The sequence below is a fragment of the Chrysochloris asiatica genome, unplaced genomic scaffold (genome assembly GCF_000296735.1).
Source record: "Chrysochloris asiatica unplaced genomic scaffold, ChrAsi1.0 scaffold00001, whole genome shotgun sequence".
Lineage (NCBI taxonomy): Eukaryota > Metazoa > Chordata > Mammalia > Afrosoricida > Chrysochloridae > Chrysochloris > Chrysochloris asiatica.
This window is the reverse complement of record NW_006408519.1, coordinates 23,624,149-23,648,233: the sequence shown is the minus strand read 5'-3', so window position 1 is coordinate 23,648,233 and position 24,085 is coordinate 23,624,149. Positions and strand designations below refer to the sequence as shown.

The window sequence follows — 24,085 nt, the reverse complement described above, 5'->3', positions numbered from 1 at the left end:
AATAAGACAATCTCTAAAGGATAGCTATTGTGTGACCTCATTTATACAGAAAGATAAGAAAAGACAAAAGTTTAGAGAACAAAGTTTATTAGTGGTTTCCAGGGACACAGGGAGTTGAAAGAGGGGTTAATGGTGATGGAAATGGATCATTGATTAAGTGTAAGGTCGAACAGCCAATTATTGTAATTGCTGTCAATAAATTGTATACCTATAAAATGTTGAGTTGTAAGAGTTGTGTAATATCTATATTTACAACAATGACCAAAACAAAATAAAGAGGAGTGCTGAGGCTGATTATGTACAACCAAAATGTCATCTAATTTGGTCTCTTAGTATGGAGGGTTAGTGTCATGATTTCATGGAACATCCCAGTTAATATGTTTATTTAATGCCTCTGTTGAACTTCTTATTAACTTCAGTATATATCACCTGGAGTCTTAAAAGCTTGCAAATAGACACCCAAGGCACACAATAATTCGTCTCTGTTCCCTGGAACAACAGAGGAAGAAGAGAGTCAGCATAAAGAAAAGGATGTGAAATAGTTAACTAATTGCCTTCATGAACAACTGCCTACTTTGCCATGAGACCAGAAGAGCTGGATGGTGCCCAGCTACCAGAGTGAACATTTTTATCAAAGATGCCATGCAAGAATCCTGATCAAAAGGGATATAATGCGGAACAGAATTTCAAATTCTCATCGACTCCCAACTTCCTAGAGCCATGAAGGGTAGATGAACTCTGGAAACTAGGACCCTGAGGTAATCTTTAAAACTTACATCAAAAATATCCCCGGAAGTCTTCTTGAAACCAAACAGTAGTTTAGCTTTGTTGTTGTTGTTAAGTGCTGTCGAGTCCATTCTGACTCAGAGTGAACCTGTATAGTGTTTTTGAGAAGTGCGGATGGGTTTGAACTACTGACATGGTGGTTGGTCCCAAACTTATTCTGTTGTGTTGTTAAGTGCTGTCCAGTCAGTTCCAACTCATAACGACCATGTATAGGGTTTCCGAGGGGTAGCTGGTGAGTTTGAACTGCCAGCCTTGTGGTTCAAAAAGAACTTGAGGTCCAGTATGTATCCTACAGTGCCATACCAAGACTCCAAAACATGTCTACCGTGAGCATTACGGTCTTTTAAGAATTGTCTACGTAGGATCAAATTGACAACAGAAACTTGAGAGATTAAATAAAACCTTAGGGGACAGCAAAGGTCTTGTGTGGTGTAGTAAGATAAGCACTGGACTACTTAACTGCACTAACAGCAAAGTTGGCAGTTCAAACCCACCAGTTGCTCTTGAAACCCCTATACAGGGTTGCTATGAGTTGGAACAGCCATGAAAGCACTCAACAACAACAACAGGGGGCAGCAAATTTATGTTAATGAGGGAGTACCAACTCAGAGAAGGAGGGTGAGAATAGCTATACAAAGTAAAAATATCATCATTATCACTACTTGGCACACAGAGAAGTATTAACTTGAGGTGTGTTTTGCTGTGTATATTCCCAACAACAGCAAAACAAATAAGATTTATATATATGTTGGGGACCTGCCTCGATATAGGGGTTCGGTTCGTGAGGAGGAGATACTTGACGGCAGTAAAGATATATCAAGAATACACAGAAGGAGACAAAGAGAGAGACAAAGAGACACTCTGAAACCAGAGTGAATGCTGGACTGGCATCAGGCAGATCCTGCATTGCAAACATCTCAGCCACAAAGGCCGTAATATCCTGCATAGTAAACATCTTAGCTAAACAGGCAGTATGGTTGCAAGGCTGGACTGTGCCCCCTGCATGCTGTAACGCACGCCTTGCCAGCCTTAATGCACCTGGATTCATTCTGCGCTTTCCTTATATTTAGGGGAGGAGCTTCACACCAAGTTGGGAGGGACTTAGGCAAGGTACAGCTAACATCAGTAATTTTCCAGACATTCAGGTAACTTTACATCGTACTTCGCTGGTTCGAATCCCAGGCCAGCAACTTGGTTTCTCAGGCTCAATTAACATATCTATAGCCCCTGAGCTCAGGTGGGGAAAGGTGAGAGGTAAGGACAAAAACTTGGGTGGAGTCCCACTGTTTTGGCTTCCTGAGCCAGGTTTTCAGGAACTTGGCTGAATAGCTAACACTTGGGAGAGATTCAGGGAGGATGGCTTTTTTGTCTGTAGAACAAAGAACTGTGAAGTAGCTAAAATGTTTTTAGTTAATCCTTTGGAGAAAGGCTTGACCTTGCAACCTTTACAGTCTGGGCTTTAGGAAAATATCACATTTATCTGTGGATTATCAAGGGCTTCTTGTATTAATTTAATACATGTAACTGAATATTAAGATGAAAAACAATTTGCCATTGACTGCCAAGTGGCTAGATCTGTTACACTCGGGCCTATAGGGCCTCGAACCTCTGACCAGTCTTACATGGTCTGCAACATATATATATAAAGTATATGTATTTACTTTTTAAGATGTGATTAGCTCTGTGATTGCAAGAAACATGCATGAGGCTTCAAGATAAATATAATGTCACTCAGCTAATCTAAAGACAAATGTGTAGCACAGTGAAACCACATTCAGAGGTGCTGACTTGTGAAGTAAGTTCATTTCTAGCTAAATGATCCAAACTTCTAGTTTCCTAGTTGTGCATAGAGAATGCAGTGAAGACGGGCAAAAGCAAAAAACAAAAACTAAACAAAGCACACTGCATGCCCAAGGTCCTCCTCTCTCATCAAAACTGGGAAAGCAATCACTGTGGTTTCACACTGGGGTTAGAAGGGAAGTGGAAAGCAGACTGATGCAGACATGAGGAGCCACCGAAAGAGGCAACTGTGCTTGATGAAGAGCCCTGGTGTGGTGCTGTAGGGTAGGAATTGGACTGGCAACTGTAAGGTCAACAGTTCAAACCCACCAGCCACTCTTGAAAACCCTTAACAGGGTCTCTGTGAGTTGGAATCATCTCAACAGCAACAAAGCACACTACAAACAGAAATAGAGCTGGACTCATTCCCTACGAATTATCTAGCAAAGTGTGTCTAGGAACGTATCGTACAAATTGTTTAATTTCATTAGTTCACTCGCTTATTCATTGCAGGTGTATGGTGGTGATGGTGGTGGACGTGTGCCACCAAGTCGGTTCTGACTCACAGCGACCCTGTAGAGGATTTCCAAGACTGTAAATGTATGTAGGAGCAGAAAGCCCCAACTTTCACCAGCAGATTGCAGATACATAGAGTATCTGTTATCAGTAAGGTTCTCCAAGAAACACAAAAGTTAAAAAGTAATAGTTCCTGTCTCCATTGAACATAGCATTTAGATTCCAGTTGCTAGAGTTGCAAAACAAATTACTCCAAAACATAATGGCCCAAAACAGGTATTTATTATGTTCATCGATTCTGTGGGTCAGAGCATAGCAAGGGTGATTTGTTTCTGCAGTATGGTATGTGGGGACTTAGCAGGAAGGCCGGTGGCTGCGATCGCCTGGAGTTTGTTTACTCGTACGTTTGGTGGTTGGTGATGACTGTCAGCTGAGACCATAGCTACTAGAGGTTTGGCCAAAGGTCATACACATGGCCTCTTCCTGCAGCTTGGCCTTCCTCACAGCCTGGTTTCTGGGTTCTAAAGGGGAGTGCCAGAAATAGTTTGAGCCAAGCAGGATCTGTAACATTTTTATGACCCAACCTCAAAATCACGTTCCATGAATTTCACTGGACTCTGTTGATTGGGATTGTCCTGTGTTGTTGTTGTTAGGTACCATTGAGTAGGTTCCAACTCACAGCAACTGTATGTACCAAAGAACAAAATGCTGCCCAGTCCTCATCCATCTTCACAGTTGTTGCCATGCTTGAATGCATTGTTGAAGCTGCTGTATCAATCCATCTCATTAAGGGTCTTCCTCTTTCTTGATGATCCTTTCCTTTAGCAAACATGATGTCCTTCTCCTGATAAATAGTTTAAAGTCTTGCTTTCCTGGCTTCCAAGGCACATTCTGGCTGTACCTCTCCTTAAAGAGATTTGCTCATTCTTCTGGCAATCTACAGTACATTCAGTCTTCATAGTCAACACCATAATTCATACACCTTCCTTATTCATTGTCCAGTTTTCACATGCATTTAAGATGACTGCAAATACTGTGGTTTGGATCAGGTGTGCCTTTGTCCTCAAAGTGACTTCTTTACTTTTTCTTCCCTCTGTAACAATGTCTTTTGCAGTAGATTTTCCCAGTACTTTAAATCCTTTGATTTCTTCATGGCTGTAAAGTAAATGGATCCAAGTAAAATGAAACCCACCACAACTTCAGTAGTATCTCTGCTTATCATGATGTCTCCTTACTGGCCCCATTGTGAAGGTTTTTGTTTTATGTTATGGTATAATCCACACTGACTGACGACTGTAGTCTTTGATCTTCATCTGTAAGTGCTTTAAGGCTTCTTCACATTCAGCAAGCAAGATTGTGTCATTTGCATATGCCACGTTGTTAATGAGCCTTCCTCTAATCCTGATGCCATGTTCTTTTTCATATAGCCCAGCTTCTCAGATTATTTGATCAGCATGCAGATTGAACAAATATGGTGAAATGATACAACCCTGAGGCACACCTTTCCTGATTTGAAACCTTTTGGTACCCCCTTTTCTGATCTAAGGAATACCTCTTGGTCTATGCACAGGTTCCATGTGAGCAAAATTAGAAGTTCTGGAATTCCCATTCTTTACAATGTTATCCATAGTTTGTTATTATCCACATAACTGAATGTCATTTTGCAGTCAAAACAAACAGATAAACATCCTTCTGATAATTCTCTGCTTTCATTCAAGATCCATCAAACTTCAGCAATGATATCCCTTGCTCCATGTCCTTTTCTGAATCTGGCATCAGTTTCTGATAGCTCCCTGCCCATGTACTGATGCAGCCATTCAGCAGAACTTCATTTGCATGTGGTATTAATAATATTGTTTGATAATTTATGCATTCTGTGGGGTCAGCTTTCTTAGGCATGGGCACAAATATAGACCTCTTCCAGTCAGTTTGCCAGGTAACTGTTCCAAATATTTTGGAATAGACACGTGTGTACCTCCAGTGTTCCCATGTTTGTTGAAACATTTCAGTTGGTATTCCATCAATTCCTGAAGACTTGTTTTGGGTCAATCTTCAGTGTACCTTGGAATTCTTCCTTTTGTACTATCAATTCTTGATCATATGCTACCTCTTGAAATGGTTGAACATCAACTAATTATTTTTTATGTTGTGACTGTGTATTTTGTCATCCCTTGGTATTTCTTGAATGCTTCATTCAGTCTCTTGGTTCTTGTTTTTAAGTGCCATGAAGCAATTCTGACTCACAGTGACCCTATATAGGGTTTCTAAGGAGTGACTGGTGGGTTTCAACCTCCAACCTTGTAATTAGTAGGCCAGTGCTTATCCTACAGCCCCATGTTGTTGTTGTTGTTAAGTGCCATAGAGTCAGTACCGACCCATAGCGACCTTATGCACAGCAGAACAAAACACTGCCCGATCCTGAGCCAACGTCACTACTGTTGCCACACTTGAGTCCATCGATGCTGCCACTTGGCCAATCCATCTCGTTGGTGGTCTTAACAACCCCATACCACGACTATATTTCAACTCTAGGCTTGATTTTTTTTTTTTTTTTTCCCTTTACTCTGTTCTTTCAGTTTAAGAAATGCCAAGTTTGGTTTTCCCTTTTGGTTTTCTTACTCCACATCTTTGTACATGTCATTATAATACTTACCTTCTCAAGCTGCCCTTTAAGAAGTTCTGTTGAGCTCTTTTATGTCATTATTTCTTCTATGTGTGTTAGCTACTCTATACTTAAGAGCAAGTTTCAGAACATCTTCTAGGATCTGTTTTATTCTTTTGTTTCTAATTTTTTAAAAATGACTTTGACTTTCTTTACATATGCTGATCTTGATGTCATCCCACAACTTGTCTGGTCTTCAGTCATTAGTGTTCAAAGCATCAGATCTCCTATTGAGATCATCTCTCAATTCATGTAGGATATGGTCAAGATTGTATCTTGGCTCTTGTAGACTTCTAAATTTTCCTTCAGTTTCAACTTTAGCTTGCATATGAGCAGTTAATGGTCTGTTCTACAGATGGCCCTTAACCTTGTACAGACTGATGATACTGAGCTTCTTCATCATGTCTTTCCACAGATGTAGTCGATTTGATTCATGTGTATTCCATCTGACAAGGCTCACATGGATAGCCACCATTTGTTTTGCTGAAAAAAAAGAACTCACCATGAATAGCTTGTTGGTTTTGCAAAATTCTATCACACAATGTCCGGTGTTGTTTCTGTCACTAAGGCTATGTTTTCTAACTATCAGTCCTTTGTTTCCAACTTTCACATTCCAATCACCAGTAATTATCAGTGCATCTTGATTCCCTGTCTGATCAATTTCAGATTGCAGAAGTTAGTGAAAATCCTCAGTTTCTTCCTCTTTGGCATTAGTGGTTGTTGTGTAAATTTGATTAATAGTCTTATTAACTTGTCTTCCTTGTAGGCATATGGATATTATCCTATAACTGACAGCGTTATAATTCAAGATAAGTCTTGAAGTGTTCTTTCTGATGATAAATGTGATGGCATTCCTGCTCAATTTGTCATTCTTGGCATAGTCGACCATATGTCTGTCTGATTCAAAATGGCCCATATCAGTTCATTTCAGCTCACTCATGTCTAGGATATTGATCTTTATGCCTTTCATTTGGTTTTCAAGAATCTTATTTGTTTTGTAGTTGTTGAAAATTTGTATCACAAAACATACATCAAGTTCACATTTTCTAGCCTAGACCGTTTAGTGACATTTATGACATTCTTTGAATTTTGTATAGCCATCCTCACCCTCCTTTTCTGAACTGGTCATCGCCATTCACATAAAATACTGCCCCCTAAGGGTTCTGTCTAATTTGTCAAGTTGTTGTCAGTTTGATACCAGGCAGATAGTTCTTAAAAGAGCATGATGCTCAAGCCCGACTTTTTCCTTTTCAACCAGTAAAGCTAAACTATTTTGTTTTAAGAAGCACTCAGGAGATATTTTCGGTTTAAGAAATAAAGTTTACCTCAGGGCAGTAGTTTCAGTGGTTCATCAAATCTTCATGAATGCAGAAGTCTGGAGTCCATGAGAATTTGAAATTCTTCCACATTTTCTCCCTTTTGATCAGGATTCTTCTATAGAAGTGTTGATCCAAATGTTTAGTGATGGTAGTTCCTGGTTTGTTTTCAGAGTCAGCAACTTAGCTACACATTCCATATCCTATTCCTATTGCTGATGCTCCTTCGTCCTTTGTTGTTTCAGACAAATAGAGACCAGTTTTTGTTCTGAGGATGTCTGCTTATAAGCTTTTAAGGTCCCAGGCACTACACAATGAACTAGGAGGGAGAACAGAAGCGCTAAACATGTTATATTAGGCCATTTAACTGGGCTGTCCTATGAAACCATGTCCCTAAGCCTAACCCTATGAGGACTGTGGTTATACATACACAGTCTCAACAACTACAGTCTCAGAAATCCTATGGAGCAGTTCTCTGTCCTGTCAGGTCACACTGAGTCAGAACTGACTGGACAGTAGTGGGAAGCTACACACAGAGTGTCACCATAAGATAAGGAATCTGATCTTTCCCAGAATGACTATAGGAAGATAGGGCTTTTTAAAAGGTCATGAACTTAATACAAGTTAGAAACAGATTTTCTTTTTAAACCAACAAACTACACCCTAAACTCATATACTCAAAAAAAGAGTTTTTACCTACAGCACAGTATGCATGCATAGCCCACTGTCTGTTCTCTTTTTACAGTAAAATATGGTGTTGAATATATAATTTTTTGAACATTTTATTGTGGTTTGGGTAAAAGTTTGTATAGCAAATTTGTTTTCATTTCGTTTTTAACCACTTCCAGTTTTCCTAGATTCATACGTGGCACATTCATTCCATGTCCCAGTTATTAATGGCTGTTTGTAACTGTCTCTTCTCATTTTGAGTTGTGCCGCATCAACAAATGAAGACTTAAAAGTTTTACTCCATTCACATCAGTAAGGTCGACTCCACTTTCAGGAGGCAGTTCCTCCCTAGTCGTATTTTGAGTAAGGGGCTCATCTTCTGGTACTATAGCAGACAGGATTCTACTGGGATTCATCAGGTTTTCACTGACCAATTATTTTAGAAGTAGATTGTCAGTCCCTTCTTCCTAGTCTTAGTCTGGAAGCTCCACCTGTCTACCACAAGTGACCCTCTGGCACTTGAAATACCAACGGCATTACTTCCAGCATCACAGCAACATGGAAGCTACCACAGTGCAACAAAGTGACAGACTTCAAGGAGAAGGGACAGAAACACCCGATCAGTAAAGAAATGCCACTCACACAGAACAGAAAGCTTATACACGTACATACGTATAGGAGAATGTAGAACTGCCTTATAGAGTTTCTTTCCAAGGCTGTAATCTTTACAAGAGTTGTTGTTAAGTACCTTCAAGTCGGTTCCAGCCCATAGCAATCCTGTATAGGATGTCCAAGGAGCAGCTGGTGAACTTGAACCGCCAACCTTGCAATTCAAAACTGACCTTGCAGTCCAGTACTTTAACCCACAGCACCACACCAGGACTCCTTCTTACAAGAGTAGACTGCCACATTTTTCTCCCAGGAAGCAACTGGTGGGTTTGACCCCTGGACCCTTTCAGTTAGCAACTGAGCGCTTAAACACTGTGCCACCTTTTAAATATCTATACTATTTCTGACTCATAGTGACCCTGTGTAGGGTTTCTGAGGAGCAACTAGTGGGTCTGAACCACTGGCCTTGTAGTTAGCTGTCCAGTCTGATCCAATAGTCCCACGCTATTTTCTCTTGAAGGTTCTGAGTCTGCAGCAAGCCCTCCATCTTTCAAAAAGACAGGTAGCAGATGTTAAGGACTAAAGACACACTTCCACCAAATGGAAACTCTCCTGTCAGGCTGAGAGGTAGAAAGAGGAATGAGGAGGACAGTGATCATGAATGAGGAGAACAGTGATATTTACAGTCAGGTTGTGTGCCAAGATCTTTTAAAGAACTGTCAACATTATAACCTGACATTTTACCAAGCACTGAGCCAGAATGACAAATATTATTGATAGTTTATCTTTCATCTAGCCTAAACCAAGTTCCTTGGATCCCTAAGGGAGACCAGCAACTATGAGACACGGAGTTGATGCTTATTGATGTATTTCTAACCTTTGACATTTGTCCAGATTCATACCTGTATGTTCTATACTGCCTCAACCCCCCCGTAAAGCCACCTCATTGAGAGACCTAGTGAACAGTAAGGTGACTCGTACATAAAGCCTAAGCAGTTGCTCTAGAGTTGACTCTACTTCTTGGTGACCCATGTGTCAATGTAGAGACATGCTCCGTAGGGTTTTCAGTGGCTGATTTTTCATAAGTAGGTCACCAGACCTTTCTTCTGAGGGGTCTTTGGGTCAACTCAAGCCTCCAAGCTTTCCGTTAAGCATCTGAGCCTAGGACTCCAACATATATACTAGCCCTGCCATTATGGTATTACCTCCAGATTCCGGCTGAATTGACTTGTTCTCCCTTCCTGTGTTTAACGAGTGCCCCTTGGCTGCACAGACCTGTCTAAAGCGCAAGGCCCCAAGGCAACTTGTGTTTACATGTCACAGCATTCATTCCTAAAGCAGTTATTGGCTCCCGAGAAATGTCAGGGGACACTGGAAATGGTGAACACCTTGAAATATCAAGTAAATTCTAGTCATCAATTTCCCCCTTAAATCCTAATTAGTTGGTTCACAGCCCTATTGTCTTGTTAGAGTACTCACCAGAAGCTGCTGTTTCCTAGGGTTTCTTCCTAATTAGAGATGAGAATGCATTGTCATTGTAGTGGTCATGGTCTTCACCTGCACTTTTCCCATTCTGGTTTTAAGTGGCACTCCAGAATCCACAGAGGTGAAGAGGAGAACACGGTGAGATAATTATCTTCAGGGATTCCAGCCTGTGGCCTTTTGCACACTCTAGAACTTTGAACCACCATTCATCCATCAGTTTGTCATTCTGTGGTAGCTTGCATGTGTCTGTGATTAGGCAAATCTGCTGCAAAAGACCTCTTTAAAGTATGACACTGGAAGTTATACCGCCAGCATTTTTAATACCAGCAGGGTCACTCATGGTAGACAGGTGTCAGTAGAGCATCCAGATGAGAAAGAAGGGTCTGATAATGGATCTTGGCTGAAAGCAGAGAATACCAGAAATGTATTTACCTGTATCTTACTGATGCAGAGACATTTGACTGTGTGGATCATAATAAACTCTAGCTAACACTGTAAAGAATAAAAATCCCAGAATGCTTCATTATGTTCACATTTCACATGTACATCAAAAAAGAGTCAGCTATTCCAATAGAACAAAGAGGTATTGCATGGTTCAGAATCAGCAAAGGTATGCATCTTTTCACCATACTTACATAGACTGTATGCTGAGCAAATAATCAGAGAAGCTGGACTATATGAAGAAGACTGTGAAATCGGGATTGGATCAAAGCCTTCTGCGTAGATTACACCTAAACATAAAGAAAGCAAAAACCCTCAAACCTAGAGCAATAACGGACATCATGAGAAAATATGGAGGTTGTCAATAACTTCATTGTACTTGGATTCCCAGTCAGTGTCCATGGAAGCAGCAGTCAGGAAATCAAATGATGTATTGCATTAGGTAAATCCACTGCAAAAGATCTTTGAAAAGTGTGAACAAGCATAGATGGTACCTTGAAGGCTAAGGTGCACCAGACCCAAGCCTCAATTCATCTGCATGCAAAAGCTGGACCATGAATAAGGAAGACTGAAGAAGAACTGAATTATGATATGGGCAAAGAACATAGACTATATTCAATATTCAATTGTGGCATGGGCAAGTATACTGAATATAACATGGACTTCCAGAAGAATGACCACGTTTATCATGGAAAAAGTAGAGTTAAGGTGCCCCTTAAAAGTAAGATGATGAGACTTCTTGTCATGTACTTTGGAACATGACAAGCTTATCAGGAGGAACCCATCTCTGGAGAAGGACATCGGGCTTGGTAAAGTAGTAGGTCCGCTGAAAGAGGAAGACTCTCAATGAGAGGACTGATATCAGCAGTGGCTGCAACAATGGTCTCAAAGATTGTGGGATGACACAGTACCAGGCAGGGTTTTGTTTTGTACTTAGGGTCGCTGAGTTGGAACTGACTTAATGGCACCTAACAACAACACAGAACATGGGAACACTGAATGGTTTCAAATTAAGAAAGGTGTGCTACAGGGTTGTATTCTTTCACCATATTTATTCAACCTGTATGCTGAGCAAATCATCCAAGAAGCTGGGTTCTATGAAGAAAACCGTGGCATCAGGATTGGAGGAAGACTCATTAACAACCTGCGATATGCAGATGATACAACCTTGCTTGCTGGAAGTTAAGAGGACTTTAAATATTTACTGATGAAGATCAAAGAGCACAGCCTTCGGTATGGATTGCATCTCAATGTCAAGAAAACGAAAATCCTCACCACTGGACCAATAAACAACATTCTTATCAGTGGAGAAAAGATTGAAGCTGTCAAGAACTTCATTCCTCTTGGATCAACTATCAACACTCATGGAAGCAGCAGTCAAGAAATTATATGACATATTGCATTAGGTAAATCTGTTGCACAAGACCTTTTTAAAGTGTTGAAGAGCAAAGATGTCAGCTTGAGGACTAAGGTGTGCCTGACCCAAGTCCTGGTATTTTCAATAACCTCATATGCATGTGAAAGCTGGACAGTGAATAAGCAAGACCATAGAAGAATTGATGCTTTTGAGTTATGGTGTTGGAGGAGACTATTGAAAGTGCTATGGGCTGCCCATAGAACCAACAGATCTGTGTTGGAATAAGTACAGCCAGAGTGCTCCTTGGAGGCCAGGAAGACCAAACTTTGTCTTTCATACTTCAGACAGATTGTCAGGAGGGACCAGTCACTGGAGAAGGATATCAAATTTGGTAAGGTGGAGGGTCAGAGAAAAAGAGGAAAACCCCCAGAGAAATGGATTAGCAAAGTGGCAGCATCAGTGGGCTCAAGCGTGGCAACAATAGTGAGGCTGGCCCAGAATCGGGCAGTGTTTCGTTCTGTTGTGCATAGGGTCACTATGAGTTGGTACCGACTCGATGGCCCCTAACAACAACAAGGACTTTTAACAGTAGCACCTTTTTAGGAATAGGGCTGGAAGTAACCAATCTCCTTTTTCTTCTTTATTTGTAGTCTGCTACGGTGAAGCTGTCAAAGCCAGTTGCTCTCTGGACCCAGCAGGATGTCTGCAAGTGGTTAAAGAAACATTGTCCAAATCAGTATCAAATCTACAGTGAGTCATTCAAACAGCATGACATAACTGGTAAAGTATGCAGTATCCAAAATATTTCCCTTCTCTTCCCTCTCCCCATCCTCATGGCCTTTCCCACACCCTTATGATGAAATTACATCTTCCTGCTGAAGTTTTCTGGCATGGGTTTACTTTAAAAGGGTGATGAATTCCAGATCTCTGTAAGCTTTGCTACTTAACAAGCATATGTGGTTATTAGGGAACTATGGATATTTTCAGTCAACTATAAAAGTGGATGGGAATCAGGATAAGTGTTTGGTGAGTTCTAGAGAAAGTAAGAGCATACCAACACTAGAGAAAAGGAATGGAGGAAGCCTTTCACAGTAACTTGGTTCCAGGAGTTGTAAAGGGGATTTTCTTAGTAGGAATAGAATTTTAGAAAAGAATCTTCTAAATAAGAAAATAGAATCACATGCCTCATCCTCTAAAATGAAATAAAATAGCACAAACTCACTACCCCTGAGATGAATACCCTCTGGGCACAAATGAAGACTTCATTTAGGTCAAGAGTATTTGAGTATTAGATTGTGAAGGTCACAAAGCACCTGGAAGCATAAAATATGACTCAGTTAGGGGGTGGAGTAGTAGAGATAGAAGGACTACGCCTGCTAGGGAAGCCCAGAAGAGTAAGGGGTCTTTTCTAGACGTCTCTGGTCCTCTTGCCCTGAGAGTCTGCCCATGGGTGGGCATTCCTCTTCCCTTCCTCCTCCTTCACAGTCTCTGCTATCAAAGAAGGAACTGTATAGTCCCAGGAAAAACAAAAAGGCAGGGAAGCCCTAATTCTAGCCCAGATCCTTCGGTTTCTGAGTGGGGATGTGACATGCTTGGCACTCTAAGCACTGAGTTGTGCCACACTCACACTTTCTGTCTTGTTCTTTGGAGGAGAGAGGACCAACGCTAACCCCTTTCATTGTTCCATTCACTACTATTCCCTCAGAAAGGGACGTTCTAAGCATCAAGTCTTTCCTTTGGTGGCTCTGTTCTTACTCTATAGCTGTGAGAGCTGCTGCAAATGTCTTCCTTCCCTAGATCAGGACTTGATCAGTGGTCCCGTGGAGCCATGGATGCACCAGAAGCTACCAGCAGGGCAAGAGGTGCTGTGGGTAGAGGTGGGCTCTTCATCGCTTGCAGGGCCCTTTGTGCCGGTTTTACATGACCAGATCATATAGTAGACTTAACGAGACGGGTTGCAGCACTCAATAATGTTTAAAAAATGCTGAGCTGGATTATTATAGATTCCAGAGACTAACTTTATGATATCTAAATATATATGGAACACACCCGGTGTTGCTCATGCTGAATTAACAAACACGGGAGTAAAATCTTTGTAACTGAAATAGAAGAATGGTTCTTTACACTCGTCCCTCACTTCTTAACTTGAGGTTGAATTTGGATGAAATTCTTCAAATGCTGAAAGCAATAAAAATTCCAAATGCCTTGATTTCATTTCTTCATCTTTCACTTAATAATATTAGAAAAGTCCCCAGAGGATTTGGTATCCCACCCTAGAAGTAATCAGTTAGTGAATGACCACTTGCCGGAATACTGTTGTCCTCACTAGGGAATGGTGTTTGTTGTTGTTGTTGTGAAGTGTCAAGTCAGTTCTGACTCCCAGTGACCCCGTATGGGGTTTCCAAGGTGTAGCTAATGGGTTTGTACCTCTGACCTTATGGTGAGAAGTCCAGTACTTATCCTACAGTGTCACACCAGGACTCCAATGATTGCTTAATGTTTCTTAGTATCTGACCACAGTATTGACAAAGCCGTCTTTATAAGGTCTCATTTAAAAGAAGTATTATTTTCCGTAGGGGTGGGGATCCAATGGCACCATTGAGGGGAGGGCCAAGCAGTCATAGGATTTGCAGAGGATGAGAGACACCCCTCTCAGAAAGAAAGACCTCACACTCCAGTGCTTTGGGAATTAATGATGCCACTTCCGAAGGTGTTTGGCTAAGTGACATGAGGAAATGGGAATGACATGTGTTTTGAACAGCTGTCATCTTGCTCTGGGTGGCACACTCGGTCTCAGTGAAACACTCTGGCATTTGGAAATCAAAAATTACACTCTTCTTGCAACCTTGGGCAGGGAGGGTACTTAACCTGGAGTAATCATTAAACCTTCCTTCTTCATCACCAAATTGTCGCTGTTGTTAAGTGCCATCTGACTGACAGCTGTCCTGCATAGGGTTCCCAAGGAGCAGCTAATGGGTTTGAATGGCCAGTCTTGAGGTTAACCGTCCAGTGCTTCTCCTCCAGTGAAACACCAGGACTCCATTCATAATAGTACCTATCTCAGAGAGATGTGAGGATTTAAAAAACTCACATATGTAAACTGCTAAGTTAAATAATTTATTTACAGCTTCTGCATGCCAGCATACAGAGGCCTTGTGTGGCACTATAGGATAGGCACTAGATCACAAAGCCAGTTTGAACTGCAAGGCCAGTGGTTTAAACCTATCAGCTGCTCCTCGGAAACCCTATAGAGAGTTGCTATGAGATGGAACCGACTTGAGGGCAATTAACAACAGCAACACATGGCCAGCGTTGCGTTCCTATTCATGTCAAGATTCATTTAGAGAATCCAAAACCACATAACTATTCATTCTATGAAGTTCTGGTGTGGCAATGTGGGATAATACACTGGACCTCAATGTTGGTTTGAACCGCAAAGTCAGCAGTTCAAATTCATCAGCTGCTCCTCGGAAACCCTACATAACTGACTGGACGGCACTAACAACAACTCATTCTAAGGGTAGCCTATTTTCTGGCAAGAAAAGAACGTAGGGAAATATTTGGCAATTTAGGGAACTGTGGGAAGAATTTCAGATTAACCACATGATTTGGTGCACGTCTTTTTGACATTTACGTATTTGAGACTTCAAAGGATCCCCCTCTTCCCCTGTTCTCTGATCCCTGCTTATTTAATTGTGCTGACTGTGTGCCACCGAGTCGGTTCTAGCTCATAGTGACCCTGTATAGGGGGTTTGAGGCTATAAATCTTAATGGGGTAGAAAGCCTCATCCTTGTCCCGAGGAGTGACTGATAGACTGGAACTGCGGACCTTGTGGTTAGCCATCCAGCTCAAATCCAGTACACTACTAAGGCTCCTTAGAAGAGTGACTATAAAATACCTAAACATTCACAAGTGCCAAATGACCAGAAAACAGCTTCCAAGTAGCCAGTCTGCAGTTAACCAGACTTCGATGCCAGAGACTGCGGGCATCCTGTTGTCTTTGGAGGCTGTGATAAACAGAGCAAAGGAATTTGTAAAAATCCAAGTCAAGTAATTACATAGCAAATCTCAAGTAGCCATGCAGACAGGAATGTGGTTTAGAGGAAAGACAGGCTGGTGGGTGTGATGAGGTTTGAGGTGAAGCCCAAAGCTGCAGTTTAGCTGTGTGATGGAGGTGAGGAGTGCTCAATGCACTTCAACTTCTTCACCTGCGAAAAAGATGATAGAACAGTGGTAGTATGTACCTCGTGGTGTTGCTGTGAAAGGAACTCACAGACATAGTGAGCAGCCAGTAAACATTAGTGACTGCTGTTTCCCTACGTGCTGATCTGATTCTGTGCAAACAAAACAGTACACATAAGCAATGTGGAATTCATCTGTCTTTACATTAGGCAAGGAGCACATCCTTCTAATCTGCAAGGCTGCACTGTTGACTGCTTATGTGTCTGGTATTTACACTTAGTTTCTCCCCAGTGCTGTGCATTCCTTTTTAAATTGTGTTGTTAAGTGCCTTTGAGTCGGTTCCAACTCCTAGAGACCCTGTATAGGGTTTCTGAGGAGCGGCTGGTAAGCTTGAACTGCCGATTTTGTGATTCAAGCCACCCTTGCAGTCCAGTGCATTAACCTGCAGTGCCACACTAGGACTCCTTTATTTTAAGTAAGGTTCTCCAATATTGTGCTCGTCAAGGAAGCATGTTATACCAATGTCCCTGGACTTGGGGGCAGATGGAACACTGATGGCAGATTAAAATCATAAACAGCCAGGCACGAGACAGAGGCTGGATCAAATTCTTCATTGTCCTCTCCATCTGCAGCCAGCAGCACGCTGCCATTACACGTAGAAAGTTGGAGATGGAGAGGACAAGGAAGAATGTGACATCAGTTAACGTCTCAACCTTTGTTTCTAGTTAATTAAATGAAAATAATATTTATCTTAAAGGTTTATTGAGTAGATTAAATGTGGTGCTGTAGGATTAAATATAGTGCTGTAGGACTGCTAATCTCAAGGTTGACAGTTCAAATCCACCATCTGCTCCTTGGAAACCCTATACAGCGTCACTGTGAGTTGGAACCAACAACATATGAAAGGGCTAGCTCGATGTCTGACACAGAGTGAAAACGTCATACTTAGTCATTTGGTGAGTATTTAGAAACATCCACCACATCCCCAGTTTGGGGACTACAACCGTAACTAAGACGGTCCCTGATCTATTTAGGAAACAGTTTTGCTTCCATAGAAAAGATGGCATTGTGTATAATCCAGCGTTCTGAGTCACATGATTTTAGGAAAGCCATTTAACAAGTCTAAATTGTATGCACCCGGCAGTGGTACCGAATAATTCTTGTCTCTAGACATGTAATGAGAGAGTAGTGGTTCCAGATAGAAGTCTTTCCTCACGGAGGCCAGCTTCAATCCTCAGCCTCTGTGCTTCATTCACTTGCAGCCACAGCACAGACTTGTATGTTGCTAAACAGATTTCAGTGGAGGTTCCAGAAAGAATAAAGACCTACCTTTCCAAAATTCAGGCGACAAAAACTCTCTGGATCACAACTGGCTGATCTATAACCTATCCTGGGGATGGTGCAGGTCTGGGCAATTTTCTTCCATTATGCATGGGCTTACCATGACTCTGAGCCACTTGCAGAACCAAAAGCTCCCTGACACGGATTCAATGCTGACTCCTTACTACCTTATAAGACAGAGTAGAATTGCTCCATAGGGTATCCGAGGCTGGACATCTTTACTGGTATTGCTGTTGTTATGTGCTGTGGAGTCGGTTCCCACTCATAGTGACCCTGTACAGGGTTTCCGAGGCTGTAAATCTTTACAGGAGCAGAAAGCCTCATCGTTCTCCCACAGAACAGCTGGTAGTTTTGAACTCCTGACCTTGTGGTTTGCAGCCCAATTTGTAACCACTACGCTACCAGAGCTCCTTTACTGGAGTAGACGGCCTCATTTTTTCTTCTGAGGAGCTGCTGGTCCCCAATGGCCACCCCACTGCACTGTTAGGGCTCATTAACAACAACAGTAAATGTGTAAATTCTGTCTCACAAAGGATTAATTGACTTCCCTCCACCATTGTGGAAATGGCAATTTTTGCATCCAATTACGTATTCATTTCAATCTTCCTCCTGTATAAATGCCCTCATAGATGGAACTTTGTCCTCCACAAATATGTGTCAGCTTGGCCAGGTCACGATTCTCAGTGATTTCTCAGTTACGTAATGATGGCATGTGGCAGTTCTGTGATCACGCCCCATAATGTGATCAACCAATGAAAGGATTAAGGTTGGGCTGCAATACTCTTATCTCTTAATAGCCATGAACTGATGTAAGAGTTTCCCAAGGATGTGGTTTACAACATCTTTTATCTTGTTGTTAAGTGCCACTCAGTTCGTTCCGACTCATAGAGACCCTGGAGAGGTCTTCCAAGTACAGGCTCTGCTAGGTTTGAACTGAAAACCTTGCAGTTAGCAGTCCAATCCTTAAACTACAGAACCATACCAGAACTGCACCTTCTATCTTACAAGGGATAAAAGGAGGGAGAAGGGAGCAGAGATAGAGAGACCCATGACCACCAAGAAAGAAGAGCCAGGAATGGAGTGCACCCTTTGGTCCTGGGGTCCCTGCACTGGGAAGCTCCTAGATCCAGGGGAAGATTGAGCCAAGACACACAGAGACTCCAAGGAAGGTTGGGCCTATGGATACTGAATGGAGAGAAAACTTTCCCGAGAGCCAACACTCTGGATTTGGGCTTCTAGCCTCCTCAACTGTGAGACAAAACATTTCTGTTTGTTCAACTCATCCATTTGTGGGCTTTCTGCTATCGTAGCACTAAAAAACTAGGTCTCCTGGTTTGGCACAAAAGGTCAGTCGTTCTTAGAAACCCTATACAAGGTCATTATGAGATGGAACCAGCTCCACAATACTTAACAACAACATGTAACAAACACAACTGTGTTTGCTGTTTTGATTCTATTTGAGCTGGTTTAACATTTTACCATTATCCTCATTAATGAGCTGAACAAAATTTAAGACATGTGTACACTTTTGCATCTGTCAACAGTCATGACTTGGTGACATCTAACACCAGCAACAAAACTTCTAAAATTTCCATTTTAACATACACATACTGAACCCTGGTGTAATACTATAGAACAAGCATTGGACTGCTAACCTCTCTTGGAAACTCTATATGGGGTTGCTATGCATAGGAACAAGGAGCTCTGGTAGCGTAGTGGTTACGAATCGGGCTGCGAACCTTAAGGTCGGCGGTTCGAAACTACCAGTCGCTCCGCGGGAGAAAGATGAGGCTTTCTACTCCCGTAAAGATTTACACCCTCGGAAACCCTGTACAGGGTCGCTATGGGTTGGAACCGACTCGACGGCACTTAACAACAACAACAAAATACACGTTTTTAAGAATTTTCTGCTGCTTTTCTTGGAAGGGCATGAAATTCTAAACAAACTTCCCCAGTTTCTCTTGTAAAATGTAAGACCACTTTAGATGTGCTTTAACTCACCAACCATTCAAAGCCTTTTGCAAATTTCCTGTTCGGGTTTCTGACACTTTCATTGTGTCCAGAAAGCACCTGCTATTTTGTAGCAGATGTGTTTAATCAGCGGAGAAGCTTCTAGTGTTTAACTCCCTGCAGAGGCTGCTTTTAAAAAGGAGTGAGGTGGTAGCAACACCTGAGAGGCATTAGGATTTATAGATTTAAATCATCAGATTATGCTGGAAGGAAAGAAATTTGTCTATTTTCTTGTGCTTGCAAGATCCCTGGCCCGGCGTTCTGAGGTCTGGTGTGGAATGCTAATGAGGAGGCTTTGCAAGGACAGGTGCAAGCTCACCGTCAACTCTCAGATTTTCTTTTATGCACAGTTAAGAATCTGTTCAGGTTTGAAGCAGTTTCAGCCCCTGGCTGTGCCTGGTATTCTTCCTACGGTGGTTTTTAGGCACCTCCTCTCATCCGTTCAGCTTCAAATCCTCCATCTGTAAAGGGCCCTTTCCCCTGCCAACTTTAAAGACATATATTCATGGGTGACGCACTCAGAGCGCCCAGAATCGAAACGTTTTTTAAAAAGCCATTTTGAATGTGTAAAGGGTTTCCATGGCATCCGCTAAGTATACCAGCAACGGGAATCCTTTAGATACCTGTATGAATAAGTAGTTGTCCTATGATTGCTCCCTGCAAGTGGTCAGTATTGATTTGTCATATATCTAAATGGTCTCCTACAAAATAGATGAGTATTCCTGCTTCTTTTCACACTTGATCCATTGCATGTTTGTACCTCACCTTCCTTTTACAAAACAACATCCTGCTGAGAGAGAGAGAGACTCTGGATTTGGCAGTCCTGCCTCTACTATTGAACAAAGGGAAATCTGTATTGTCGTTTTCAGATCTTTGGGATGTCACTGTGGTCAGTTGAACATTGATCTCTTTGCTGCGGATTTTTCTGAGCAGTTCCATCTCCTCCTCCATCTGCTTTTGTCCCCCAAGTCTTCTATTATGATTAGAGTTTCCTATAGAGCCCAATGGGGTGCATCGTTAACAAGTGTCAGAATGTGAACTAATCACTTTATGCGATGTACCTTTGTGAATTCTACTTAATAGAATCCAGGATGGACAAATGAAGTGGAGACACATTGAGCATCCACATCGTCTCATTTGCACATTTTCTTGTCCTCATTGCTTTTCTCTCTGGGTTGTATGTTCTGTTTTTCTGTATCATTGTGTTTTATTACATTTTTCCTTTGCCTGAACTGTTCTATAATTTTTGCTAAACCTCCAGTGTCTTTTTATGTCTGCATCATAAAATTCCTGCCATCATTAGGGAATGAGCATCATTATGAATTAAATCTCCAGTAGTATTTGTTCTTTGTTTTTAACCCCTTTTGATAGAAATCTCATTAAAATGATCTTTGTACTCCGCAGTATCTTTAAACCAAGGCTACTAAACTTGGTCTCCAGCTGAAGTAGGTTTGCTCACAATGCTGATGTTGTTGGTTAGTGCCATGAGCCGGACATTCTCCATCCCTGATTTATATGCTGTTTTATTCCTCTTGTTTCAGGAAACATACCTCTATTACTTCCAACCACCCCCTGCTTTGATTAAGTCCTGGTGTGGCACTGTGGGTTCATGTGCTGAACTGCAAGGTTAGCATTTCAAGTTCACCAGCAGCTCCTTGGAAACCCTATACAGGGTTGCTATGGATTAGAACCAACTTGATGGCACTTACCAACACCTGCTTTGATGAAGACCTTCTCTGTGTCCTTTGGGTATTTAGCTCCTCAGTTCTACTCATCCTTTCTTCATTAATCTAATTACATTGCTTTCCTCATCTCTCTCTCTAAATTGTTTCATCCTTGAGCCCTCCATTTCTGTGTATTCCCTTTATTTGTTCAATTATGATTAAGTTAACTTAATGTCCACAAGACGTCACCATCGTATCTTGGGATGGAAACCTGGAAAACCCGTCGACCTCTGCCTGGCCCACTGTAAGGTCTCAATAAGCAGTGGTTGTAAGCAGCATCGTGGATCAGCATTTCATGAGTCCATAAGCGCTGAATGGGCACCACATTGCATTGAGCACTAATCGCAACAAGAGAACCAAGCAGGGTCTCATAGCATTCTGGAATGTCTGCTGGAAGGGATCGTTGTCTCCCAGATCCTGTGGTGGCTCAAAGCTGACGTGATCTCTGTGAGGTCAAACAGTTAGTTTGCCAAAAAGCATTAAAAGCTAGGTCATGGCCATAAGAGAACAGGAGACCCATTCTTATGAAATGTCCAGTACATTGCCTCGCTTCAGCAGAGGTAATCAGAGCAGGAGGCTGACTTGGGCAAGTTGCCTTTACAGTGAGTATGTTTTTCCGTTCCTAAATCCAGGAGCAGAAGGAAAGCTATAGCAATGGACTTTGACCATATTTCTGGTCATACATTTGACCTGATCTGGTTCTTCCTTCTTCTTTCCAGCTATCTTTCCCACATCTCTAGTTCTCTCTGAGAATAGAACGTGATTGTAAATAAAATATGACCAAACGTCTAAATCCTCTAGATACTTTGAGCACTAAGCTTTTTATCCTATCAGAGAAAGTGAGTCTATTAAGATCTGTTTGGTAAGTCTGCATTTCTCTTTAGCTCCTGGTTTCATTTGATTCCTTTTTGACTGATGACTTTGTTAATTGCTCTGTCAATTTTGCTTTGTTGGGAAAGCACAGAAGTCAAATTGTAAAATTGGAGATTCTTGTCTCCTTGTTTTCCTCCCCTTCCCTGCTTGCAAATGAATGTGCCATATGCTATCTTCCTAAAGGGAGCATTGTTGACTCAGTGGTAGAATTTGTACCTTCCATGCCAGAGGCACAAGTTCAGTTCCCAGCCAGTGTACCTCGTGTGCACCTAACCACCCATCAGTCAGTGAAGGGTGTGTTGCTGTGATGCTGATCACTTTCAGCAGAAGGTCCAGACTAAGATGGATTAGGAAGAAAGACATGGGTATGTACTTCTGAAAAAAATCAGCCAAAGAAAATCATATGAACCAAAGCCATCTGATCTGCAATTCATCCTGGAGATGCCCCAGTACCAGATAGAGTTCCATTCAGTTGTGCTCAGGTTGCCGTGAGTTGGATCCTGACTTGACAACAGCTGGCAGCAGCTAATAACAACAACCCCCTTCCTGTTGAATCAGATTTTCTGTCTTCAAGGGATTACACAGAAGACAGAGCTGCTAGACTTACACTTTTGGACATAGGGGGATTGAAAATTAGGCTTTTGTAAACACTGTCACCTCAGTGGAGCAATGACCCTGTGTGGATATCATCCTTTGTGTGAATGACATGAGGCTGTTGTTGAAGGAGGAAGTTGAAGCCCATATGTGTGGACTGTATTTAAGTTCCGTAGCACTGTTATGATAAAACTACAACTGTCCTCCAAAGCTAGTGGCCAGTGTCATTCTAAGTAGTTGTGCCGCTGACTCCCAAGCTCCCCCTTGAAATTCTAATCAGATATATGTTTTTTCATTCTTATATTGACTAGAGTCCAGCTGCTCTTTGGAAGTTCTCTATGGGGTCGCTATGAGTCAGAACCGACTTAACGACACTTAGAAACCACAGCATGTTAACTGTAGGGCTATGGTACTATGAAATGTTTGCAATACTGTTGACAAGCATGATAATGTACTTAGCTGTGAAAGATTAGAAAAGCGTGCCATGGGAGAATTTCAGACCTTTCCATTCTTGTGTTACTTGCTAGAACCCTGGGGGTTTGGGGGAGTTTATGAGCTGTAAGGAGGGAACAGTGAAGGAGGTAATGATAGATCAAGAATTGCATTAGAGAAGACTTTGAGTGCCAAACTAAGGAAATTCATTTTTTGTCTTTATGTTGTTAAATATTAGTGAGCAGCGAAATGATAAGCTCAAGCCACTATTGGGGGGGGAAAAAAATCAAGTCAGTGTGCTAACAAAATACATCACAAATGTATAAGATTTTGTCCCATGTATATTTTGAAGCTATTGGATAATGCTTTCATTCGTGTCTACTTGGTTCCCTTTCTTGGTCCTTAATGGTGATTTTATATTTACACGCTTTCTACAAAGGCTTCATCCTGTGTCCTGAGAAAAGAGACCAATGGTGATCATTTCTTTAGCATCCTCCTCTAATCGTATCTGTATTGTTATTCTTCCTTAACATCTTCCCTTATGCTTCTAAAGAAAAGATGCCATCTCTCCCATACTAGTTTCTTCAGGCTGCCATAACAAAGTACCAAAAAGTGGGTGCCTTTAAACAACAGTGATGCATTGCCTTGTAGTTGTAGACATTAGACACTGGGATTCAGGCTGTGAGCAAGGCGCTGCTCCCTCTGAAGACTGAAGGGGACAATCCTCTAAGTCTTTCTTAGTTTCTGGTACCCCATTTATTCCTTTGCTTGCAGCTATAGCCTAACTCCATGTCTGCCTGCTCATGGTGTGTTCTCTCCTGTTTTCTGTCTTTGTGTCTCTTATCTATTATTAGGACATCGGTCATAAAGGGTCAGGATCCACACTACTCCAGTGTGACCTCACAGAAGCCTAAGTGATAACTGCTTGTAAATAAATTCGTATTCACAAGGACCAGGATTTCCTTTGGGGGGGGGGGAGGGGCAGAGTTCAAACTATAGCATCTTACAGGAATAATTACCTAAACTGAGCTGCAGATCCTTCCATCACTCCCCTACATCAGAATTTTTTTCCTTCTGTTTTTCTCTTTCTTCTGGGTCTTTAGGCTTTCCACCTCCACGCTTACCTTTCCATTTGAAAGCATGTTGTACCCTGTATGTAGCTCCTCCGCTCTATTACTGCCAACCTTGGGCTTAGGTTTTCTTAGTCTCTCACTTGAGCAGCCACCCCATCATGCTATAGGAAAGCATCGATCCCTTTGACTTTGAAAACCAGAGTTGACCAGGTCGCTTCCTGCTAATCAAGACTTA

At 41.8% G+C, this 24,085-nt stretch overlaps 1 protein-coding gene across 1 annotated transcript in view; it reads left to right on the top strand.

The window, feature by feature from the left end:
* Nucleotides 1–24,085, top strand: part of SAMD12 (sterile alpha motif domain containing 12) — a 275,953-nt gene that overhangs the window by 186,378 nt on the left and 65,490 nt on the right. The window contains 1 exon segment of the mRNA XM_006878369.1: nt 12,271–12,400. Coding sequence (XP_006878431.1) covers nt 12,271–12,400 — 130 coding nt within the window.